The sequence below is a fragment of the Dama dama genome, chromosome 23, assembly GCF_033118175.1.
Source record: "Dama dama isolate Ldn47 chromosome 23, ASM3311817v1, whole genome shotgun sequence".
Lineage (NCBI taxonomy): Eukaryota > Metazoa > Chordata > Mammalia > Artiodactyla > Cervidae > Dama > Dama dama.
The window spans coordinates 43,483,113-43,506,626 of NC_083703.1; the positions used below are offsets into that span (position 1 = coordinate 43,483,113).

At 40.6% G+C, this 23,514-nt stretch overlaps 1 protein-coding gene across 3 annotated transcripts in view; it reads right to left on the minus strand.

The window, feature by feature from the left end:
* Window positions 1-20,807, minus strand: part of NET1 (neuroepithelial cell transforming 1) — a 34,757-nt gene extending 13,950 nt beyond the window's left edge. For 2 of the 3 annotated variants that reach the window (XM_061126537.1, XM_061126534.1), the window contains exons 1-3: window positions 20,665-20,807; window positions 9,728-9,794; window positions 7,390-7,449 (exon numbers count right to left, since the gene is read on the minus strand). In XM_061126537.1, the coding sequence (XP_060982520.1) occupies window positions 7,390-7,449; window positions 9,728-9,794; window positions 20,665-20,792 (255 nt within the window). In that variant the 5' untranslated portion in view covers window positions 20,793-20,807. Of the gene's footprint in view, window positions 1-7,389; window positions 7,450-9,727; window positions 9,795-18,772; window positions 18,856-20,664 lie in introns of those variants that run through there. The other variant, XM_061126535.1, reaches the window with a different exon arrangement.
* Window positions 20,808-23,514: the final 2,707 nt, after the last annotated feature.

The window sequence follows — 23,514 nt, forward strand, 5'->3', positions numbered from 1 at the left end:
AGTGATGGCGACTGGCTACATTTCATCAACTAATCTTTATTACCAAGTCACACCTGGGCAACATGTGTGACGCATGGGGCCTTAAGAGAGGCTGCTTGTAGTAGACAGTTCTCTGCTACACAGCATTAAAGTGGAAGCACCTTAGAGATCCTGGAATCTTGTCCCCTCATTTTACAGGTGAGAACACTGATCTGCTTAAGCCCTTGGAGCTCATAGGGTACAATAACCTGGTTCAATTAGTTTCATTCATTAAAACATAGTTGCAAGGAAGGCTACTTGTGGCTACTTAGTTTCATAGGGAATAAAGGACTTATGCAGAGGGGGGGGTGAGGGAAGAAGCTGCGAGGGTGTTCCCATGGTCTCTCACCTGACGTCCTTCTCAAGGCTGTTTTTCTATTTAGTTCTGACAGAGGTAAGGCCAAGGTAACGGGGGAAACGATTCTCTCTCACTTCCCTCCTTCAGTAAGGATGTAACGGATAAAGGTAGAAATAGCCATGAAAGCCAAGGAGGTATAGTGATAGTCCCAGTGGAAAAAATATCTCACCTCACAAAACCTAAAATCTTAGCTTCAGTTTGGATGTCCAAGTTTGTGGTCTACATCTAATTTAGACAACTGTAGAGAGAATCTATAAAAGCAACAGTGACCCTGGGATTCAGTTCAGTGAGCACTCTGAGTGATGAGTCTGAGGGACTCTTGACTCTAACAATGCTCTATTAAAATCCAATGGCTGAAAAAGGTCCCTTGTGACTGCTAACTCACCCTCCTAAGAAAACAAGAGGAAAATGGACAGTGGGGAAAAGAAAAGGGAAATGTGAGTCCTTATTCTGTGCTGGAAGCTTTATGTATATTATCTTATTCACCCGACTTTATGAAGTATGTAGATGGAGGAAATCAGGCCTCAGAAGTTTGAGAAACCTGTCCCAAGTTTCAGGGGTTGTCAGTGACTAGACAGGTTTGAATCTGGTCTGCTCAACTGCTGCTGCAGTGTCCCTTCCCCATGAGACAGTCTGTGTAGCACCTTCAGCTCAGTGCTCAGGCATGGCTAGTTGTCATTCTGTGAGTTAGGGCAGAGATGAGTTTAAAATCCAATCTCTTAGTCCCAGGCTAGTTTTGCTAAATAACTGCCAACAGTTTACAGGGAAGCAAACCATATAAACCACAGTAGAAAGATTATTTGTATTATAGGTAGGTAAATAAAAAGATAATAATGAAATAGTTCCAGCTGCTTAAGTTTTAGAAAAAAATCCTATTTCAATCAACAGTTTAAAGATGCTATTAACAGAGATTTGAATTTCAACAACTGGCATAACTGGAACACAAAATGGTTAAGTGTCTTGTCTTTGTGTATAAAATCTAGAATTTATAAACATAAAAACAAAATTACATTATCTAAAAATAGTAATGCAACTTTGTTTAAAAAAAAAATCAATCAAGTTTTTGGTAAAATTACTGTTTTCCAAAAACCAAGTATAATGATAGCCTCTGTTCATCTGTTCGAACGCATGGTACCTTCAATGCTTACTTTCCTAAAATTTGAATACTGTGAAGAGAAAGATGTTTTCCGTCTCTATAGACAAAGGACTATTAGCCTATTTACCTTTTTTCTCCTTTTAATGTGAAATAAGAATTCTGGAATTTAGAAATAAATTAAAGCTGAAGAATAATCATTACTTTTTTTGGGTCTAGATACTATTTGTTCTTATTTACTTTTGTCTGGAACAATAACAAGCAATTGGAAATTAGGCTAGGAAACCCTTCTTAAAGGTAAAGAAGAAAACAAAATCTAAGCTCTCTGCTGCCCTCTACAAGGGATAGTGTGAAATGCAACTGCCAACCTGCTTTTCTTCAACTTTGTAAGGATCTTACATTGAGGTCAGTAAAATGTTTATCTTTAAGCCCTTGTATAGTGCTCATGTTTTATATTGCTAAATTAAACATATTTTAAAATTGTACAAGTATATAAAGGGATTGCAAAGTTCACAAGATATATTTTAGGGACTTTTTATAAATATAAAAAACTATGTTCAACTTTAAAACTCGAGTTCAAGATTACAAAAACTACTGTACTTCACTGAAAATACTTGAGTTAAAAATAGAATTTCAAATCTTACTAAAAAAGGAAACACTGATTGAAATATTAACAAAGTGGGACTTCTGAGGAATGAGAGTTCCACAATACCTAGTAATGAGTTAAAAACACCACCAAAAAAGGCATTCACATTTGGGTGAGATGCGTATGAAAGAAGTCAGCAATGAAACTATATGTGGATAAGCTTTACGAAGAGTTTATTTTGGGAAAAGATCAATTCAGATCAGTTAATACTATGAGAAAGACTATAACCAGAATAGCTGACAGGCTAAGAAGCTTGGTATTATCAAAACCACAGTTCTCTTTGCAATGATAACCCAAGCAGCAAACAGAATCAGATACTGCTGCTGTTAGTGATGACTTTTTATCTCAAGTGTACAGGATAACATTTCTTGCATCATGTAAGATGGCCTGTGCTTATGTATTAATACCATAATGTTGAGTGAGATTTCCAATTTTTTTCCCTAAAACTCAGCTAAGGCCCAAACCCAAAGACCAAATGCACTGCTCTGAGCCAGTCCTGTGTTCTCAGCCCACATCTCACTCCAGCAGCTGCTGGAGCAATGGCTTGGCCTCAGACAGCCCCTGATCCCAGCTGTGTCACGTTCTCACCCTGGGCTTCTCAGAGGCGGAGAGAGGCATTTACACATGGTTACCTGGAAGTGTGAGGGATTAACATCCCTTGGGACACCCACTGACTAATGGAGCACAGAAGCTTGTGGGTACAAGCTCCCCCGTGAGTCCCCTGAGAAGACAACTGTGTGGTGTATTTTATGTGGCTCTTTAGAAGGTCTCATAATTAGACACTTGCAGTAGCCGCCTTCGTATTCCTTGGCAACACACCTGGAACCCAACTACCTGTCCACTACCTCATGCCTCAGGCTCGGATTTCTGGAGGGACCACGGGCTGAGACACTGACACGGAGACTGGCCCTAGAGACCAGACACTCGGGATGGGAGTCTGGAACTGGTCACTCATGGATGAAGTGGTGACAAGGACCACAGGTATGGACTGGTACAGATGGAGCAGTGAAGCAATGGCATATGTAGCAGGGGTGACATGGGGGCAACAAACTGTAAGGATTACAGAGTTGGCTGGCTTCTGTTAATTACTTTAAGAGACTGAAAAAGAAGATGGTAACCTTCATGTTCTGAGTCATTACAGAGGGAAGGGCAAAGTGGGAGCCCCTGAAATTTAACCCCCTACCCCTGGGCCAAGGTAAGAGACTGAAGCAATAATGCACACCGAGAGAAACTGCAGAGACAGCCATCAAATTTGGAGCAGGCAAGAGCGGTGATCTCTACTGTACCTCTATTAAGCCTCCTGCAAGGAGGTGGTGGTTCTTTCTCTGAAGGTTCAGATTTGGGGATCTCATTTTCTTAAAAGTTAATAGTGCATTGAAGGGTTACATTTTGAGTATTGTATACCAATTTGTAGAATATAATGATATACTCTACAATTTTAGATTACACCTAATACTAAATTATGTATTTTTATTCTTTAATGACTATGACAGGCAATTGGTACTTTAATACTATGAAATACTATAAAAAAGCATGAGGTAGCCCTATATATATTGATAAGATATAAATTTAAAAAAGCAAGCTATAGCATTTGTACAGTATACTCATATATGTCATCATTATACACACTGTGTGAAAGTAGGTAAATAAAAAGGGCCTAGAACACATAAAATAATAACTAGTTGCTTCAGAGGATAGAGGTGAAAACTGGAGACTTGAAAAGTTTTAATTTTGTACAAGGACAATGCATTTGTGTTACTTTCACAATGAAAAAACAGACAAAAGTATTTTAGATCACACAGCAGTTTAGACTAGACTATCCCAGACCACTACTAACCTAGACTTGCTACACAAACAGAAGGATTATATTTCAGAAAATCATTCCAAGAATCCAGAATGTTGCTTCTGTTGTTTTTCATGGGAGATAAATAAATTCTTCAGCCTATCATTTATAGCCTTTGACTAAGTGGTCAATTAGCCCTCTGTATTTCATTTCTTAGTTCTTCTTCATATAGTGGACTCTCTTCAAATCACTTGTTCATCATTATGTTAAAATAAATGATCTTAATTGTTGGTAGCTGTAGATGCCCCTTCTCTATCTGGGCTGGTTTTCCCAACTTCACGTTTGCTTTCCCAAACACCCAACTCCAAATCAAGACCTCCACAGTATACGCTGGGCTGGAGGAAGCACAAGCTGGAATCAAGACTGCTGGGAGAAATACCAATAACCTCAGATATGCAGATGACACCACCCTTATGGCAGAAAGTGAAGAACTAAAGAGTCTCTTGATGAAAGTGAAAGAGGAGAGCGAAAAAGTGGTCTTAAAGCTCAACATTCAGAAAACTAAGATCATGGCATCTGGTCCCATCACTTCATGGCAAATAGATGGGGAAACAGTGGCTGACTTTATTTTTCTGGGCTCCAAAATCACTGCAGATGGTGATTGCAGCCTTGAAATCAAAAGACACTTGCTCCTTGGAAGAAAAGTTATGACCAACATAGCATATTAAAAAGCAGAGACATTACTTTGCCAACAAATGTCTGTCTAGTCAAGGCTATGGTTTTTCCAGTGGTCATGTATGGATGTGAGAGTTGGACTTTGCTGAGCGCCGAAGAATTGATGCTTTTGAACTGTGGTGTTGGAGAAGACTCTTGAGAGTCCCTTGGACTGCAAGGAGATCCAACCAGTCTATTCTAAAGGAGATCAGTCCTGGGTGCTCATTGGAAGGACTGATGTTGAAGCTGAAACTCGAATACTTTGGCCACCTTATGAGAAGAGTTGACTCATTGGAAAAGACCCTGATGCTGGGAAAGATTGAAGGCAGGAGGAGAAGGGGACGACAGAGGATGAGATGGTTGGATGGCATCGCCGACTCGATGGACATGGGTTTGGGTGGACTCTGGGAGTTGGTGATGGACAGGGAGGCTTGGCGTGCTGTGGGTCGCAAAGAGTTGGACATGACTGAGCGACTGAACTGAATTGACAGTATCTTCTGTTACTGTCATAATGCCTTCTAATACCAATTGGTACTTCTGCACAGTCTACTGTAATCTATGCAGGTATGATTCTGTCAGAGGTTCTTGTTTCCTGTTTGTATACATTCTTATCTCTAAGATCCAGTATAGTATTTGAAATATTGTGGGTACTCTGTGAATGTTTGTGGTATTAAAAAAAGAAAAGAATAAAAGAAAGAATTTAGATCAGACCTCAATGAAGTTTTGAGTATACAAAGATGATGTTGAATAAATAATTACTTCAAATTCATTCTTTCCTTACTATAGTTGTACACAAATCCTTGGCTTTGGAACAAATGGAGACTGCATATCACTGCATTATTCTCTTTGCAGCTGGGCATGTATTTAATGCAACTAAAATTTTATAAGGATTTCCTTCTTGAATATAATTCCTCAGTTTTAAGGAGGTTAACAACAGTATGTACAAATATACAACTACTGCCCTAAAATGTACTATTAATAAAATTCTGAAGGGCAACAGAAGCCTGTCTTTGGCTAGTTGGTGAATATTAGTTCATAATATAATATCTACCCTAAAAATTATAGTAATTCAAATAATTCCCATAAATTCAATGTCAGTAAAAACTCCTAAAATGACATCAGGTTTAGAAGAAAGCTGAATTTCCCTTTCACCAGACTGGGGACAAAATAACACGAGGCAAAGACCATATGACCCACAAAGGCTTGGAATAACTTTTCGTCCAGGAAGAAAGGAGGCCATTTAGCCTCTGGGTGTGAGGTGAGGGTATCAAAAGGACATGGGGAATCACCCTGCTGTACACCTTAAATTTACACAATGTTGTACGTCAATTATATCTTACTAGAGCTGGGGGAAAAGGACATAGGAGCCATCCTGAGAAGGCATCTGGAAGCCAAAGATGGGACAATGTGAACCCAGTAAGAGTAACAACTAAAATGGATCAAAATACAACAAAAGTGTTCATATCCATGAGTTCATAGTACTATTAAAAAGGAAAATCGCTAGTTACTTTTAGAGGACTTTAATGACTAAAACTCATTATTTTTGAAAACTGATAAAGGAAAGAAATCAAGCACTTGTCCAGTCTTTATTATAAAACAGTACTCTGAGTAACCAAGGTTGATGAGAGGAATTTTCTCTTTACAGAAGTGTTCCAGTTAATAAAGAGCTGATAAAGGCACAAGAGAACTATTCTGCAAAGTCAATGAATAAATGAATCTAGGCAATGACAATTAATCTTTGATAATCAAGCAAATTAACCAGATTTGCTAAAATATTGAGGGGCAGACCTGTAAAAAAATCTAATTTTTAAAAAATACCTGTCTTTAAAAAGAAGGCAGCTCCCATCATTAAACATGATGGCAAACATTTTTTAAAAAACCTCACTTAAAAAATGTATAATTTTTTCATAACAATCTTTTAAAACAAAGTTCCTTAAAACCAAGGTGGTTCTGTAAAACTTCCAAGTGACAAGAGCGAAATAAGTAATTCCAGGACAGCAGAGTTTTGGACTTTAAACTACAGTTTGACAGAAAAGGAGACATAATTGTTTCTAAGTGTGCACTGAGCTCTGGTTGATCATACATCACACACTAAAAACCCCTGGGCCACATCTGGCTTGCAGATAAGTTATTTGGCTTGCACAGTTGTTAGAACAAATCTGATCCAACATTTAAAATTTAGAATTTCATACAAAACCCCAGATTTGGGGCTAGGGCACAGGAGAAACTGCCTCTCAGAGGAGGGGCATGTGCTCTCCCATCCATCAGCTACCCCCCTTCCTCTGCACAGATGATAGGCCTGGTCTCCTCAGGTACAGGAGCTTGCGGTCACTACTGTTTCGAGTGACATTTTCTGCTCATTCTTCACAGAGAAGTAGAATAGAAAAAGGAGGGTATCTGTAAGAGCCAATACTACTCAGTTCTCCACTTAGAAAATGCAAAATGCAAAAAACTCAGCATTTGCTATTTTCATAGCACAGAAACAAAGTGCTATCTGCATATTCTTTTTTTTCTTTATTTATTTTTAATTTTTTTTCTTTATTATTTATTTATTTATTTATTAGTTGGAGGCTAATTACTTCATAACATTTCAGTGGGTTTTGTCATACATTGATATGAATCAGCCATAGATTTACACGTATTCCCCATCCCGATCCCCCCTCCCACCTCCCTCTTCACCCGATTCCTCTGGGTCTTCCCAGTGCACCAGGCCCGAGCACTTGTCTCATATCTGCATATTCTTAAAAGCTTTTCTTTGCCAGAGCAGTAAGGCTTACCTTCAGATCAAGGCTGCTAAGGCTTACGACATCATCATCTTTCTCTCTTCGTTTTCTTTTCTATAAAAAAAGGAAAAGATTTCATTCTTATATAGAAGGAAAATCACTTTTAAAAAGTGAAACCTTAGGCTGTATTCATAAGAAAGCTATTTTTATGAGGGATACTCATAATTTATCACTAGCACATATTATATACTTTCTAAAAAGTTCCCTTAGATTGAATCTTCTGGTGTGAAGTGATTCCACTCTACTAAAAAACTTATCTAAAGTTTTCCAGAACAGCACTCTTATGCAAGTCAAGCCTATACTTGTTAGAGAAAAAGTAAAATATATTTTATAAATACAGGCATAAGTATTTTTAAAAAGGAACACATTTTATTTATTCTATGAGGGGGTGATTTCACTAGGAAAGAAATATCCTTTTCTCCTGGTCCAAGTAATTAAGGTTTGTTGCCCGAAGCAGGACTTTTCAGCTGGAAGAACATGCACGTATGTAGAGAACCTTCCAGTAATCATTACCACCTTCCTTCAGCCCTACAAGTGCCAGCAGTGACCAAACTGTGTATATAGCTTTAACTTCTAGTCCCGAGTCAATACTGCTGGGAAAGATTGAAAGCAAAAGAAGAGGGAGGCAGATGATGAGATGGTTGGATGGTATCTCCGACTCAATGGACATGAACTTGGGCTAACTCTGGGAGATGATGAGGAATAGGGAGTCCATGGGGTCACAGAGTCAGACATGACTTAGCAACTGAACAAAGTCAATACTGAAAAAGAATCTTTAAGTAACATTTCTTCTATATCTCAAAATAATTTTCAGATTAGATATGACATAGCCCAGCTCCTGTGAACTCTCAACACTGAGCAGCCAGGGCTCCCTCCCAGGACCTAGCCCCTCCACAGAGGAGGAACTGGGAGAATAGAATCTACACTGCGCAGGATGGGGACAACTGAGAAAAGGAAAGATAAAGTCCAGGCAGAAGTGGGGGAAATACATGGAAGGGAACATGGCTAGCACTTTATCATCATGTATGTTGCTATGGTAGGTCTCAGGCTAAGTACAATGTTCTATTCTATATTCTAACCTTGGTTTGCCAAGACTTTTACCATGATTGGGTGTTGACTTTACTTTTCCATTCTTATTTCTCCTCGTCTTTTCTTCAGTTCACTCTATTGTCCTTTTCCTCACCCCTTGAGTTAGATGCTTAATTTTTGTTCTTTTCCTTTCTCCAACTATATATTTAAAAAGTAACAAATCTCCCTCTTAAGTTTTCTTAATCATATTTCAAAAGTGTTAATACATGAACCATGAGATATTTCTTTTTTCATGGAGACCTCTATAGAAGTGTTTTCACAAGTGAGATGCACCTATCTCAGAGTAAATGCAAGATATCTTCCCTGGAGTACAGGAGTAAAATATTAGAACTTCATTTCTATGTCTTTCTTATTCCTTAAAATGAGCTACTAAAATTTAATATACAGATGACAAGCCCATCATCACCCACATTTTAATTTAGAAGTCAGTCCCCAACTGTGAAATTATTCTGGATATCTGAAATACACATTATGTCCACTCTCATTAACCTCACCCTGAGTATTGTGTTTTGATACACTAAAATATCAAATTAAATACAAGAGAACAGAATACAAATGAAGCATGTATTATTGGACCATCAGCACATCATAATGCACGCACACAGGTAAAGTTTGGCATACTAGAAGCAGAATCATTTTTGCTATTTCCCCCAAATAAGAAAAGCATAACAATCATGATCTCTTTGTACATATTTTATTTATATCAGTATTATGAAGCAATGAGGTTTTAATTATTTAAATTAGTTTTTAATTATTAAAAAGCTCCAATTTTCTGGTGTTAGTTTCCATAAGGTTGGATGCCTCTGGAAAGTCTCCTAAAAATAATGAAGCAGTCCCTCTATACCAAGATTATTAATAACAGAAATAATTCATTCATTATCATTTTATGTATTACCTACAATCATTTTTATATTTTTAAACAAAGGAGAAAACTGTAGAGTATGTACATAAAAATATTAATATATTCATGTTTCATAATGTATTAATTTTAACACTGGTAGAAATAAGAGAAAGAATTGAATAAAGATGAATAGATCCAATACTTTTCAAAATATATTTTACATTTAACTGAAATAAAAATTTCAGTCTGTTAGCAGAGAAGAGTTAAATTAGGCTGCCAAAGACAGTGATAGAAACTCTGCACCTTAATATTTTCAGAGATGTACAGACAACTAGACTGAAGGACAGCCCAGGAATTATTTCTATCTAATGTCTTGAAATAAAAACCCAGGTATCTACTCACCAAAGTGAAATCCCAATGGGGGCCAGGTGTTAAAAATGTGAAGGAGCTACCTCTCTGAAGGGAGTATCTGTTAACAGAAAATTCAAACAAATATATTGAGAGTAACTTCAGTAAAATTAAGCACTAACAGGTAAGAAGCTATCTTCTTCGTAGTTTCAAAACTCTTCAAAGTAGCCTTATTAATCATGCAATTGTAGAAATAAGAGGGAGAGTATTTAAAAACAAAACAACCCACAAAAACGGAAATAAAAAAATCAGTGTATAGGTTCTGGTCACTTTTGGAAATTTTCAGAAATATTACAAAAGTGAAAAAGCCTTTATAAAACTAGTAGATTAAACTAATTCACCAAAACAAGCAGAGTTTATTATAGAAACATATACATGGCTCAATGATATGAAATATATTTTACATATTTCACTAATAGGTTAAGTAAGAAAACAGTAAATGATGCAACAAATTACTTGATAAAATTCGGCATTCATGTTTAATATTTTAAAAATAATAGTAAAAAAACTCAACATAATAAAACTTAAATGCATTTATTTTGTATTTTATGTGTAAATCTCTTCCATGTACTGATATATATATTTTTAGTGTTATGACTTAATAGACCAAATTAAAAGCTTTGAATAACTATATCTGAGACAAAGGTCTCAAGTAAGGTTAAAATTTGACTAGGATGTTGTTCTTTACTACTAAGTGACACGGGCTTCCCTGGACAGAGGAGCCTGGTAGGCTCAGTCCATGAGTCGGACACAACTTAGTGACTGACCAATCCTGCCTTCAATCTTTCCCAGCATCAGGGTCTTTTCTTATGAGTCACCTCTTCGCATCAGGTGGCCAAAGTATTGGAGCTTCAGCATCAGTCCTTCCAATGAATACTCAGGATTAACCTCCTTTAGGATTACTGGTTTGCTCTCCTTACAGTCCAAGGGACTCTCAAGAGTTTTCTCCAACACCACAGTTTAAAAGCATCAATTCTTTGGCCTTCAGCCGTCTTTATGATCCAACTCTCACATCTATACATGACTATGGGGAACACCATAGCTTTGACTATACGGACCTTTGTCAGCAAAGTAATGTCTCTGCTTTTAATGTGCTGTCTAGGTTTGTCAAACATGTAGAAAATCACAAAACATAGGTGATGCAGGAAATGTTTATAAACTATGTGCATGTGTTCAGTCACTCAAGTTGTGTCTGACCAACTCTTTATGACCCTGTGGACTGTAGCCTGCCAGGCTCCTCTATCCATGGGATTTTTCAGGCAAGAATACTGAAGTGGGTTGCTATTTCCTCCTCCAGTGGATCTTCCTGACATAGGGATTGAACCCGAATCTCCTGCTCTTTACCACTGCGCTAACTGGGAAGCCCTTATAAACTATACTTATGAGAAAAGCAAAGGTTATTAATTCAGAGCTTGCTACAGCAAGGGAGCTGGCCACCATCACTGGTGTTTAGGGAGACTGAAAGGCAGGCTGGGGAATGAGGAACAAGGGAAGGCTTCAGGTGTGTTCTGACTGGAAGCTGTCAGCAGGGGGAAGGTGCAGGCAGGCTAAGTGGGACTGGGGCTCCTATATGATTTACTGGGTGCAGACAGGGTTTGCTCGAGTCAGTTTTAAATTGGAAGTGAAGTGTTAGTCGCTCAGTCATGTCTGACTCTTTGCGGCCCCATGGACTATAGGATCCTCTGTCCATGGGATTTCCCAGGCAAGAATAACTGGAGTGGATTGCCATTCCCTTCTCCAGGGGATCTCCCTGACTCAGGGATCGAACCCAGGTGTCCTGCATTGCAGGCAGATTCTTAAGTTGGAACCAAAGACAAAAACTGGGGAAGCTGGCTGTTGCTGATCAAGTCTTGGCTATTTGGGGCCAATTATTACAGAAGTTATTGCTTAGCTCCTGCACTGTCAGGCCACTGTCCACTTATGTATTCCGTCTCTCACCTTCATTCTCATAGTCACTATAAGTTACAGAAACACCACAGATGGTGGTTATTTCTACAGACATTTACAAGCTTAAATCAAACACAGGCTTTTGTAGTTTTCTAAGTTAAATATAAAGCAGAAGTTTGTTTATATTTTGACAAGGAGCACAAGTGAAATTGGCTACAAGGAGACAGAGGACAGCAAAATGGCTTCGCAAAAGAATTAATACTGAGGTAACTGCAAAACTGAAGCAAAGAGAAATTGCAATTAGCAAAGCATATAAGAGCCAGACAGGCTCTGTGGGGAAAGGGAAAGGCACATGTGAAGGGACAGTGAAATGAATTATATACAGGAAACTGCAAGTAGCTCTTTATGTTTGAGCATCAAAAGAAATAAAACAGGGCTCCATCATGATAAAAGGCCTCATGTACAACCCTTAAAAATATGAACTTGATCTTGAATACGTATGGCAGCTGTCAGCAATTGAGTTCTAAGGAACAAGAAGGCTGGGTTGGAAGAAGGCAGCGCCGGTCAGGAGGCCGGTTAAGAGGCAGTTCTGATACTGCTAACAACAGATGGCGAGGGGCGGAGGGACAGCAGCAACGGCAGAGAGGGGAGGTGACTAGAGAGGGCTCAAGGTCCGGTTGGAGAACTCTCCCTTCCTCCCAAGGCCTGTCCAATTCCTGGGAAGGGTCCTGGCACAGTGAAATAGGATGCCACTAATCATAATTAGAAACAGATGCAGAAAGATCTTAAGATATTTAAAGCAAATGCTCCCTAAATAATTATTTCTAGATCAAAAATTGTCTTAAGGGCCTCTTTAGTGAAGCAAAATAAACTAAGGAACTGATGATTTCTTGCCACTATAGAAAAGTCAAGTAACAATTGAAGATCGCACAATTTCTGATAAAACAGTAAGATATCAGCAATAAATTATAATTCATATGACCAAAGAATACATAGATAAGAGTATACAGAGATAAATCAAATGCCAAAGGATTACAGGGCAAATGGAACCTTCATGTTATGATTACTTTTTGAAAACATTGTACCAGGTATCATATACTACACAAAGAGCCACCACTGGGGACTGGGTTGAGAAGCAAAAATTATGATTTCTCAGAAGATTATTTTTAAAGTAATACAAATATTCATTACAAAGTAGTAATCATAGTGGCACTTTGAGTGCTTCCTTTCAGATATAAGACAAGTAGAACACAAAACCAAAGATATTCATTTCTTTATTCCCTAGAATTGTCCATACTGACCTCAGAATGAATTTGATGTTTAAAAGCTGGAAAGAATTAGCTGTTAGGAATTTTAAACACACTGCAAACTGGAAAAATATTTCCAACTGGATGGCAAGATTGTTTCCAGCACCAGCTGTAATCAGCTTTATAGTAATGCTATTTTTTCCTATTTGAAAAGCAAGTACCTATTTATTTTGAGAACTCATGGAAAATAGGAACCCAAAAAACAAACTGTGCCCTGAAAGTATGTGAGTCAGTGCCAGCTTTCAAAAAACTTGGAAAGACAGTCATTTCTTCATAGGGGTCACACTCAAAATGTAGCAGCTATTTTAAATCCTTGTGGGAAAATTTTTTATTTCATAAAACATTAAAAGTGGCCTTTAGAAGATATGCAGTACAGTCCATTTAAAAAGGAGCTCAAAGGCTGAAATAAGAAGTGACAGTTCATCTTATTAAGAATTTTTGTCCAATCTTCTTTTTTCATATATCCAATTAATTACTAACATTTAAGGCATAACCTGAAGGAACTAGCTTGATATATTAAACTGTGTTTCCTATTAGCCCCACTGATTACTCCTGGGTCTTTACATACTTCTTTTTGTGTCATTTGATGTATTTTCAAACTATGTAAATTATTTTTACACTCAACTAGATTTAGTCTAAACAAAGCATAAATAAAATGGTACAGTTGATGTTCCACAGAAAATCACGTTATTTCATTCTCAAGCCAAATTATATTTTCAGAGATTATGACTTATGTCATTGCCCTCCTCTATCATGGCAGGTAATTAACATGGGCAAACTGCAAAATATGCAAATGTGAAAGATTATATTGGGTGATTCTATTTATATGGATGTCCAGAAATAGAAATTTACAGACATGGAAAGCAGACTAGTAGCTGCCTAGGCCTGGGGGTAGGAGAAGGACTGACTGCAAACAAACTTGAAGGAGTATTTGGGATGATGAATGATCTAATGGTGGACTGTGTCTATACACTTACTAATGATTACTGAATTGCACACTTACAATGGGTAAATGTTATGATATGCAAATTATGTCTCAATAAAACTGTCGAACAGTACAGTCATTTTGATGTGGGAGAAAACAGCCTTAGGAGCTAGTGGGAGCATCCTTTTATTTTCAGAATCTATTAATATAAATAGTAATAATGATGACAATCCCGGGTTATCAAGGACTGGCTCAATTTTTGTTTAATTTGGTTTTTTAAATGTTTTGAAAAAACAGTCCATCCAAGAAGTTAAATTCTCTTAAAGGGAACAGGAACCCTTAACTCAAAATTAACAGAATTTGGTTTAAGAATATACATTTAACTCTGGATGTCCACTCTACAAACCCATCAGTTTCACTAGAAAAACAAAAGTCAAAGATTTAGCATCTAGTCAGAGATCCACCTCTACAAAACTGATAACAGATATAACTGCTAAATACTCCTTGATAGAGGGTAAGTTATAGTTCTTAGTGTTTCCTGCAGAAAATGAAAACAATGATACCTAAGATTTATGGCGCATTTGCTATATCTAGGTACTGTTCTCATGTTTTACATGAATTACCTCTTATAATTTCTACAACCTTATGAGACAGAGACTATAAAGTGAGATTTAAAAGAGATTAATCACAGCCTGACGAGACAGATACTACTAATGAGTCAGAAAATATGAAGTGAGGTTTAAAGAGATTAAATCCTCAAAAGCCAGAATTTGAACCCAAGGAGTCTCACTGTAAAGCCTAAACTCTTTAAACACTGATGTTTTATTCAGCTTTGGATCTCAGTCTAAAAGAATGTCCATTCCCAGAGAGAGTAATTAGCTGAATCAAAGCCGGGGCTAGAGCAGACTCAGTGTCAGGAAAACTAGGTCAGAGAAGCACGCTGCTTTCTGAGTTCTAAGCCATGCAGCCGGGCCCAGGGTCGCTTGTGGACAAGACCCTGGCCTATTACTACTCAGAACAAACAGAGAGGGACAAGGAGGAGGAGAAAGCAGCCGAGAGCCATTGCCGCAGAGCAAGCTTAGACCCCCAATGGATTCCAGCTGTCTCTACTTGCTTTTTCTCCCTGATTATCTTGCCTCAGCCATGTCCTATGGTAGTCAGCATTCACGTTATGTTCAAAAATTTTTTTTACCTCTGTGTGAAGCAATGCCCAGGATCAGTCTTTAGCAGAGGCAGATGAGCATCATGATCGTTATTTAACTTGGTACAGCAGGCCCTCTCAGGTTCTGCAAGTATTAGCCATTCCAACTCCTGAGCTCGTTCTCAAGTCTACCCGTTTCTCATTTGGATGGCTGGGATTAGCAATTAGCAAAGATGTGGCTGAAAATGAGCTCCAACCACGTGGACAGGCTGATTAAATGGCAGGCCTGTAAACAGCAGTGTGCATGCAAATATGTGTACAAACACACACGTGCTGAATCACTCTGCTGTACACCAGAAACGAACATAATTTGTAAATCAACTGGACTTCAGTTAAAAAAAAAAAAGACAACCCACAAAAAGGGGAATGTATCTGCAAACCATGTAGGGACTTGTTATCAAGAGTTAAAGAGTTATTATATCTTAGTAATAAAAAATATAAATAACCCAATTTTTAAAATGGGCAAAGGATGGCTCACTAAAAAATGGCCACATACGATTTCATTCATGTGAAATGTCCAGAACAGGGAAATTCATAGAGACAGGAAGCAGGTTAGAGTTTGGGGTAAAGAAGAGAGAGGCGTTAGGGAGAGAGGTATGGGCTTTCATTTTGAGGTGAAAAAAATGTTCAAAAATTGCCTGGTGATGGTTGCATATGTCTAGAGGACATTCACATGTCCTGAATCTAGAGGAAAACAGTGAATTGTACACTGCAAGTAGGTAAAACTGTATAGTATGTGAACACTGTTTTCTAAAAAGGTGATACTTTCATTTTCTTTTTTTTTGTCCTTCAAAAAAAAAAGAATAGAGAGTAATGAAGTAGGACAACTTCATTATTCTCCTAATGATGCCTATGGTAGTGGTTTAGTCACTAACTCATGTTGGAATCTTGTGACCCCATGGACTGTAGCCTGCCAGGCTCCTCTGTCCATGAGATTTCCCAGGCAAGAACACTGGCGTGGGTTGCCATTTCCTTCTCCAGGGGATCTTGTTGACCCAGGGATCAAACCCATGTCTCCTGTGTCTCCTGAATTGCAGACACATTCTTTACCACAGGGCTACCAGGGAAGCCTATGTCATCACCCTTTTCAAAGCTGACATAATTTACAACCTCACCTAAAAAACAGAACCCTGGTGGGAAAGCCCCCAAATTCCTGCTCATAACATCCCACATTCCCCAAACTTACCCCAAAGGCTACTGTCCACAGCTCTCAGACAGGCTAGACTCTACCTTTACACTTAGGAGTCCATCCTTCTCTGTCTTTCTGGTTGCTTGTTTTATCACCTTTCTTCCCTCCTGTCTCTTCAACCTCTCTTTGTACTTGCTTATTCCCCCATCTGCCCCATATCAAGTTCACCCCTTCTTCAGAATCTACCCCACAAGCTGGTGTTACTTCCATTATTCTTTCTTGCCCTCGGGTTGCAGTGAGACTTCCTGAAAGTGTAACCCAGTGTTTCAAGTTCTCCAACCTCACTGCCAGCCATTAGAGTCAAACACTCATCCAGGCGACTGCAAATTGACTTCCCGCCAATGATGAATTCACATGCGACTTTTAATTTGGTTCCATAGTTGGGCTGCAAGGGTCCACAAATTTTGTGTATATGAGCACTTGTTTGGGGGCTAGTTTTCATCAGATTTACTGTCTTGGCATACAAGGCTCCCCTCAGTGATGTGGCTCTTACTTCTTCAGTATCATCTCCAATCACTACCTCCTCTCTATCCCCATCTCAGTCTCCTCCCTATACAGTCAGTGTCATGATACCTTCAACTCTTTATGCTCATTTGTGTAAAGGGCCTTTTAATATTTAAATGCTTCCCCCTACATATCACCCATGCACATCCACTCTCTAAATTGGCCCTCTGAGACTCAAGGGTTACAACAGGGAATCATTTCCTGTCCTTTCCAACCAGAATTTCTCCTTTTATTTGCATCTATGGCATCATATACCTAACACGATAGTAACTGTCATCATACACAATTATGATTATTAAGTTTCTTCCCTATACCACTGTAAGTTCTGTAAGAGCAGAAATTGGTTAAGGCTGCTTCCAACAGGCTAGGCCTTATTCTTTTAAGTCCACTAAGCCATTTTCTCAGAAAAGCTTCTCTTGCTTACTTAATTACATTTTGAAAACGATTACTTTCTAATCAGAGCTGTGTACAATGCATATGGTGTTCGCTTCTCTGAGGAAGCACTTCCTAACACTCCCTTACTCTTGTTAGCATTCTTTATTCTAGAAAGAAAGGCACAGTGTGTTAGCCTCAAAGACTACTGTATTCCTCCCAAGACAGCTTGACACTGACTTAGACCATGTAGAAATCTTCCAACAGGAAAGAAGAATGCAAGCTTGCTACTGCCCTACTCCTTATCTACAGCACTCCCTTCCCCTCCTGAACTATAAGTTCCCTTCCTATTTTTCCCAAGGGAGGGCAGTCTTGAGGGCGCTAGCCTACTGCGGCCTCCTTTGCCTGGCAAAACAAAGCTACTCTGTTCAACTTCATCCAAAACTCTTGTCTCTGTTTCTATCTGGCACCAGAGAACAGAGGCTGGGATCTCAGCAACACTCCCAGAGTAAGGACTGTATTTTGCATCTCCATATTTATAGTGTCTGACACTTAACACATTTCTGGAATAAACCATACCTCATTCTCTTCTCAACCCACTACAAACATTCTTAATAGTTTAACTATTTTATGGAAACTATTGGAGGTTAATATGCTCTTCTCACGACCAGATTCAACAGTCACTTATTCCTCATCTCACTAACCTGTTCATTCCTTCCTTATCAGTAACACTTGACAAACTTTCCCATGTCCTTTCTCAGAACCCTTTTGCCACTTGGCCTCCTGGACACTGATCTCACCTGGTTCCTCACCAGCTGCGGCTCCTCCGAGTTTGTTCATCTCCTGGACCTTTACATGTGGGGAGTGTCTCAGGGTTTGGGCCCCAAACTCTCCTCTATTCAGACTATCTAGATGACTTCCCAGTGCTGTGATTTCAAGTCTATTTGCTGATATGCCCTCAATTTATACTTGGTTACACAGATCTGTTTACTTTGTGAAATTTCACTGGGCAAAACACTTATGATTCATGCACTCTTTGATTTGACTTAAACTTGACTTAAACTTTAAAGTTTTTTTTTTTAAAGAGAAAAAAGCAAAAAAAGAGAAAAGGGGGAAAAATTGTTGTGATACACTCCTTAATAGGAGCCTCATAACATATTCCAAAGCAAACTTCTCCCCAGATCTTTCCTCTCCAGGAACATGGAAACCCGCTCTTCCGGTGCTCAGATTAAAAACCTCGGAATCATTCTTCATTCCTCCATCTCTCTTAACTCCACACTGAATCCATGTGCAAATCCTGTCAGTGCTACTTGAAAAATACATCCCAAATAGGAGTATTTTCCACCATGTTTACCACTCAGATGTCTCAAACTGCAATAACCTCTTCATTAGTCTCCCTGATTTTCTCCCTGCCACGTTACAGACCAATCCTTTTAAAATACACATCACACAATTTTCTATTGTCTCCCAACCACAGACTCAAACTTGAAGTGTTTCTGGTGGTTGGCCATGTACTACCCAGTCTGACCCCAGGCCTCTCTGTGACCTCGCCGTCCACCTTTCTCCCTTTGTTTTGCTCCACTCCAGTTACCGTGGCTTCTCTACAGTCCTTGAACACACAAAACAGGATTCTACTTTGAAGCCCTGCACTTACTGCCTTTCTCTCCACATCTTCACATGGCTGAGTTCCTTAATTCCTTCAGATCTCTGCTTAAACGGCATCATTACCATGGAGGAGACTTTTTTGATCTTTTAAAAAGAGCAACATTGCCCCTCTCCTTGTCTCTGCCTGCCCTTAACATGCCTTAATCCTCCTCACAGGATGACCACCTGGCATTTCATCATCATCTTTCATCCCTAACTAGAATGTAAGCTTTATGAGAGCAGAAACTTCATCTTTTCACCAAAATCTCCAATATCTACAACAAAGTGAAGATCTAGTGAAGCGAAAGTATTAGTTGTTCAGTTGTGTCCGACTCTCTGTGAGTCTGGGCTAGTCTCCCACAGACTAGCCCTCCAGGCTCCTCTGTCCATGTGATTCTCCAGGCAGGAATACTGGAGTCGGTTGCCATGCCCTCCTCTGGGGATCTTTCCAGGCAAATGCTCAAAAGCTTTACTGAATGAATGCAGAATGAATTTATCACTGTTCTTCCCTTCACTACATGGTCCTGATTCTATTTCTCAGTTTCTGGGATGATGACGTCTTTCTGCTTTTTCACTACCTCTTAAATATAAGAGGTAATCAGTATAAAGGTTTCAGGCAAGGATTATCCGAATCTTCAAAATAAAAAAATCAATACCTAATGAAAAAGTCTAGTTCTCTGCACGATGACTTATTAACAGTGAGTTTACAAATGCCCTGTCCAAGAAAGTAAGGTGTTTTCCTTTCTCTGAAAAAATGACTGGCACATCCAAGAATGACTGGAATGTAACGTCAATAAGGAACTGTAGTTTAAGTAGTGGACCACAGGAACTTCTGAAAAGAGAAGCAGATATGGAATTACAGATAAAAATCAGGAAATAACAGTTTGTTGTGAGCTCCCTGCATACAGGCTCACACAATGACCTCACTGAATTGCACAACTTGGAGGAAGTGGGTACTATTTCAACCCCATATGACGGATGAGGACCCAATCTTAGAGATGAAAGGTCCAACGACTGGTCACAGGAACCTAGGGCCTGCAGCATCCTGACGGAAAAGCAATGCCCCCAGCCCTTGTTCACCGCTCGCTGGCAGACACAGCCTCTAACATCCTCGGTCGGTGTCCTCCCTTTGCAGACGCATCGGACAGAATAAAATGTGTCAACAGCTAAAAAGTCCAAGACGGGCCTCTGCGTCCTCTTTACCAGGGAGGCTGGGGCCCTGAGCTGCACCCTGATCACGGACTTGGTCAGAGGCTCGAAAGGAGGGACTTTGACCTCGGCGAAACTTTTCATTTTAATGCTTGCTTTTAGGCTAAAAGTTTGGTGTCTGGTAGAAGTCCTCGGGGGCTTCCCTGGTGGCACAATGGTAAAGAATCCGCCTGTCAATGCAGGAGATGCTGGCTTGATCCCTGGGCTGGGAAGATCCCCCGGAGAAGGGAATGGAAACCCACTCCAGGATTCTTGTCCGGAGAATCCATGGACAAGAGGAGCCTGGCGGGCTGCGGTCCATGGGGTCGTAAGGAGTCGGACACGACTGAGCGACTGAACAGAAACTCTCCGGCTCCAGGAACGATTCCAGTCCCTTGAGCCAGCAGTTCTCTGTGGGCGTTTAGGAACCGCCCCCCGCACCCCCCAGTCCAGCCCGAAACCTGCTGGGTGTGCAGAGAGGACCTCCAGCCCCTGAGCCGGGAGGGGAGGAGACAAGAGGGAGGAGGAAGAGAAACCGGAGGTAAAAATAAAGGAGGGTCAGGCGATCGGAAGAGGGGGACGAGGGGAGAGAGGAGGAAGGAGAGCAGGTAGCCCGGCTCTTCCCTGCCCCCGGCCCCTTCCCTGCCCGCCACCCCCTCCCCAGCCTCGGGCCCAACACCCCGAGTCCCCAAGCGCCGTCGACCCTGCGCTCACCTGCCGTCCTGGCCGGGCCCGGGGGTGTCGGCCGCTGGCTCCGCGGCGCCGCCGGCGTTGAGCCCCGAGGCCCGGCGGCTTCGCCTCCGCGGCCGGCTCTGCTCCTGGGCCTCCAGCTCGGGCTCCATGGCGTGGAGGGGGCGGCGCGGTGGCTGGGTGCCCAGGAGGCCCGCTGGGAGCAGCACGGCTCCCGGCCGCTGCGGCCCGGAGACGTGTTCCTGTCAGGACGGCGCCGCCACCTCCGCCGCCGCCATCTTCCGGGGTTTGAAAATGGCGGCCGCGCGGCGACCAGCCAATCAGGGGACGCGGCGCGGTTGCTAGGAACGTGGAGTCCCGCCCCTCTCCTCCCTTCGGGCGCTAAACTACGCGGAATCTTTGAGGGGGAGCATGGTCCCCAGGGTCGACCGGCTGATGAGCTGGTGGTCTGGGGTCTAGTTCCTAAATCGCCAAGGCCCCATTACTAGTGTATAGTTTATTAGGGCTTTCACCACAAGTCAAGGGAAACTGGAAGCATTTTCAACTCAGTTCAGTCACTCATTCCTGTCCTACTGTTTGCGACCCCATGGACTGCAGCACGCCAGGCTCCCCTGCCCTTCACCATCTCCCAGAGTTTACTCAGACTCATGTCCTTTGAGTTGGTGATGCCATCCAACCATCTCATCGTCTGTCGTCCCGTCTCCTCCTGCCTTCAATCTTTCCCAGCATCAGGGTCTTTTCCAATGAGTCAGCTCTTTGCATCAGGTGGCCAAAGCATTGGAATTTCAGCTTCAGCATCAGCCCTTCCAATGAATATTCAAGACCCATTTCCTTTAGGGTGAACTGGTAGGATCTCCTTGCAGTCCAAAGGACTCTCGAGAGTCTTCTCCAAAACCACGGTTTAAAAGCACAATTCTTCAGTGCTCAGCTTTCTTTACAGTCCAACTCTCACATCCATACATGACTACTGGAAAAACCACAGCCTTGACAATACTGGCCTTTGTTGGCAAAGTAATGTCTCTGCTTTTTAATATGCTGTCTAGGTTGGTCATAGCTTTTATTCCAAGGAGCAAGCGTCTTTTAATTTCATGGCTGCAGTCACCATCTGCAGTGATTTTGGAGCCCAAGAAAATAAAGTCTTTCACTATTTCCGCTGTTTCTCCATCTATTTGCCATGAAGTGATGGGACCAGATGCCATGACCTTAGTTTTCTGAATGTTGAGTTTTAAGCCAACTTTTTCACTCTCCTCTTTCACTTTCATTAAGAGGCTGTTTAGTTCTTCTTTGCTTTCTGCTATAAGGTTGGTGTTATCTGCATATCTGAGGTTATTGACATTTCTTCCAGCAGTCTTGATTCTAGCTTGTGCTTCATACAGCCTGGCATTTTGCATAATGTACGCTGCATATAAGTTAAATAAGCAGGGTGACAGTATGCGGCCTTGACGTACTACTTTCTCAATTTGGAACCAGTCTGTTTTTCCATGTCCATTTCTAACTGTTGATTCTTGACCTGCATACAGATTTCTCAGGGCAGGTCAGGTACTCTGGTATTCCCATCTCTTGAAGAATTTTCCAGTTTGTTGTGATCCACACAATTGAAGGCTTTGGCATAGTCAAAGGAGATTTGGATAAACTTTAGCAAATTCATCAGTGGTTGTGCACAGATTTTATCCCAGGGGACTCAGGCAGGCCTGTCACACCTCCTTTAACCCCAGAAAAGTGAAAAACTGAAAAGAGACTGTGGTGCTTTAAGTGTGCAGCCCTTAGGTGGGGTCATTTCCTGCTCTGTGATAAAGCTTACCTGGGAGGGCGCCTCCTGTCACGGGCAGTGGGGCACCTTCAGATCAGCATGGTAAGTGCTGTTGTCAATAGTTGTAGCAAATTTTACTCATCTTGTGTATTTCTCTTCCCCACCAAATAATTCTTCATAGATTCTTCATACTGGAGACAAAATATTTAAAGAGACATTTGTTTCTTTCAATATCCGTGTTTAGATCAGATTTAAATCTACTCTGAATTTCACCTGTTCATCTGTAATTCTGCTGCTTTGGGGAAAATCTTCATTAATTTGCCTTCAGTGGAAGCACTAAGGCCCACTTGACTTTGCATTCCAGGATGTCTGGCTCTAGGTGAGTGATCACACCATTGTGATTATCTGGGTCATGAAGATCTTTCTTGTAAAGTTCTTCTGTGTATTCTTGCCACCTCTTCTTAGTATCTTCTGCTTCTGTTAGGTCCCTACCATTTCTGTCTTTTATTGTGCCCATCTTTGCGTGAAATGTTCCCTTGGTATCTCTAATTTTCTTGAAGAGATCTCTAGTCTTTCCATTCTATTGTTTTCCTCTATTTCTTTGCACTGATCACTGAGGAAGGCTTTCTTATCTTTCCCTGCTATTCTTTGGAACTCTGCATTCAGATAGGTATATCTTTCCTTTTCTCCTTTGCCTTTTGCTTCTCTTCTTTTCAAAGCTGTTTGTAAGACCTCATCAGACAACCATTTTGCTTTTTTGCATTTCTTTCTCTTGGGGATGGTCTTGATCACTACCTCCTGTACAATGTCATGAAGCCCCATCCATAGTTCTTCAGGCACTCTATCAGATCTAATCCCTTGAATCTATTTGTCACTTCCACTGTATAGTCATAAGGGACTTGATTTAGGTCAGACCTGAATGGTCTAGTGGCTTTTCCTACTCTCTTCAATTTAAGACAGAATTTGGAAATAAGGAGTTCGTGATCTGAGCCGCAATCAGCTCCCAGTCTTGTTTTTGCTGACTGTACAGAGCTTTTCTGTCTTTGGCTGCAAAGAATATAATTAATCTGATTTCAGTATTGACCATCTGGGGATGTCCATGTGTAGAGTCAGTCTTCTCTTGT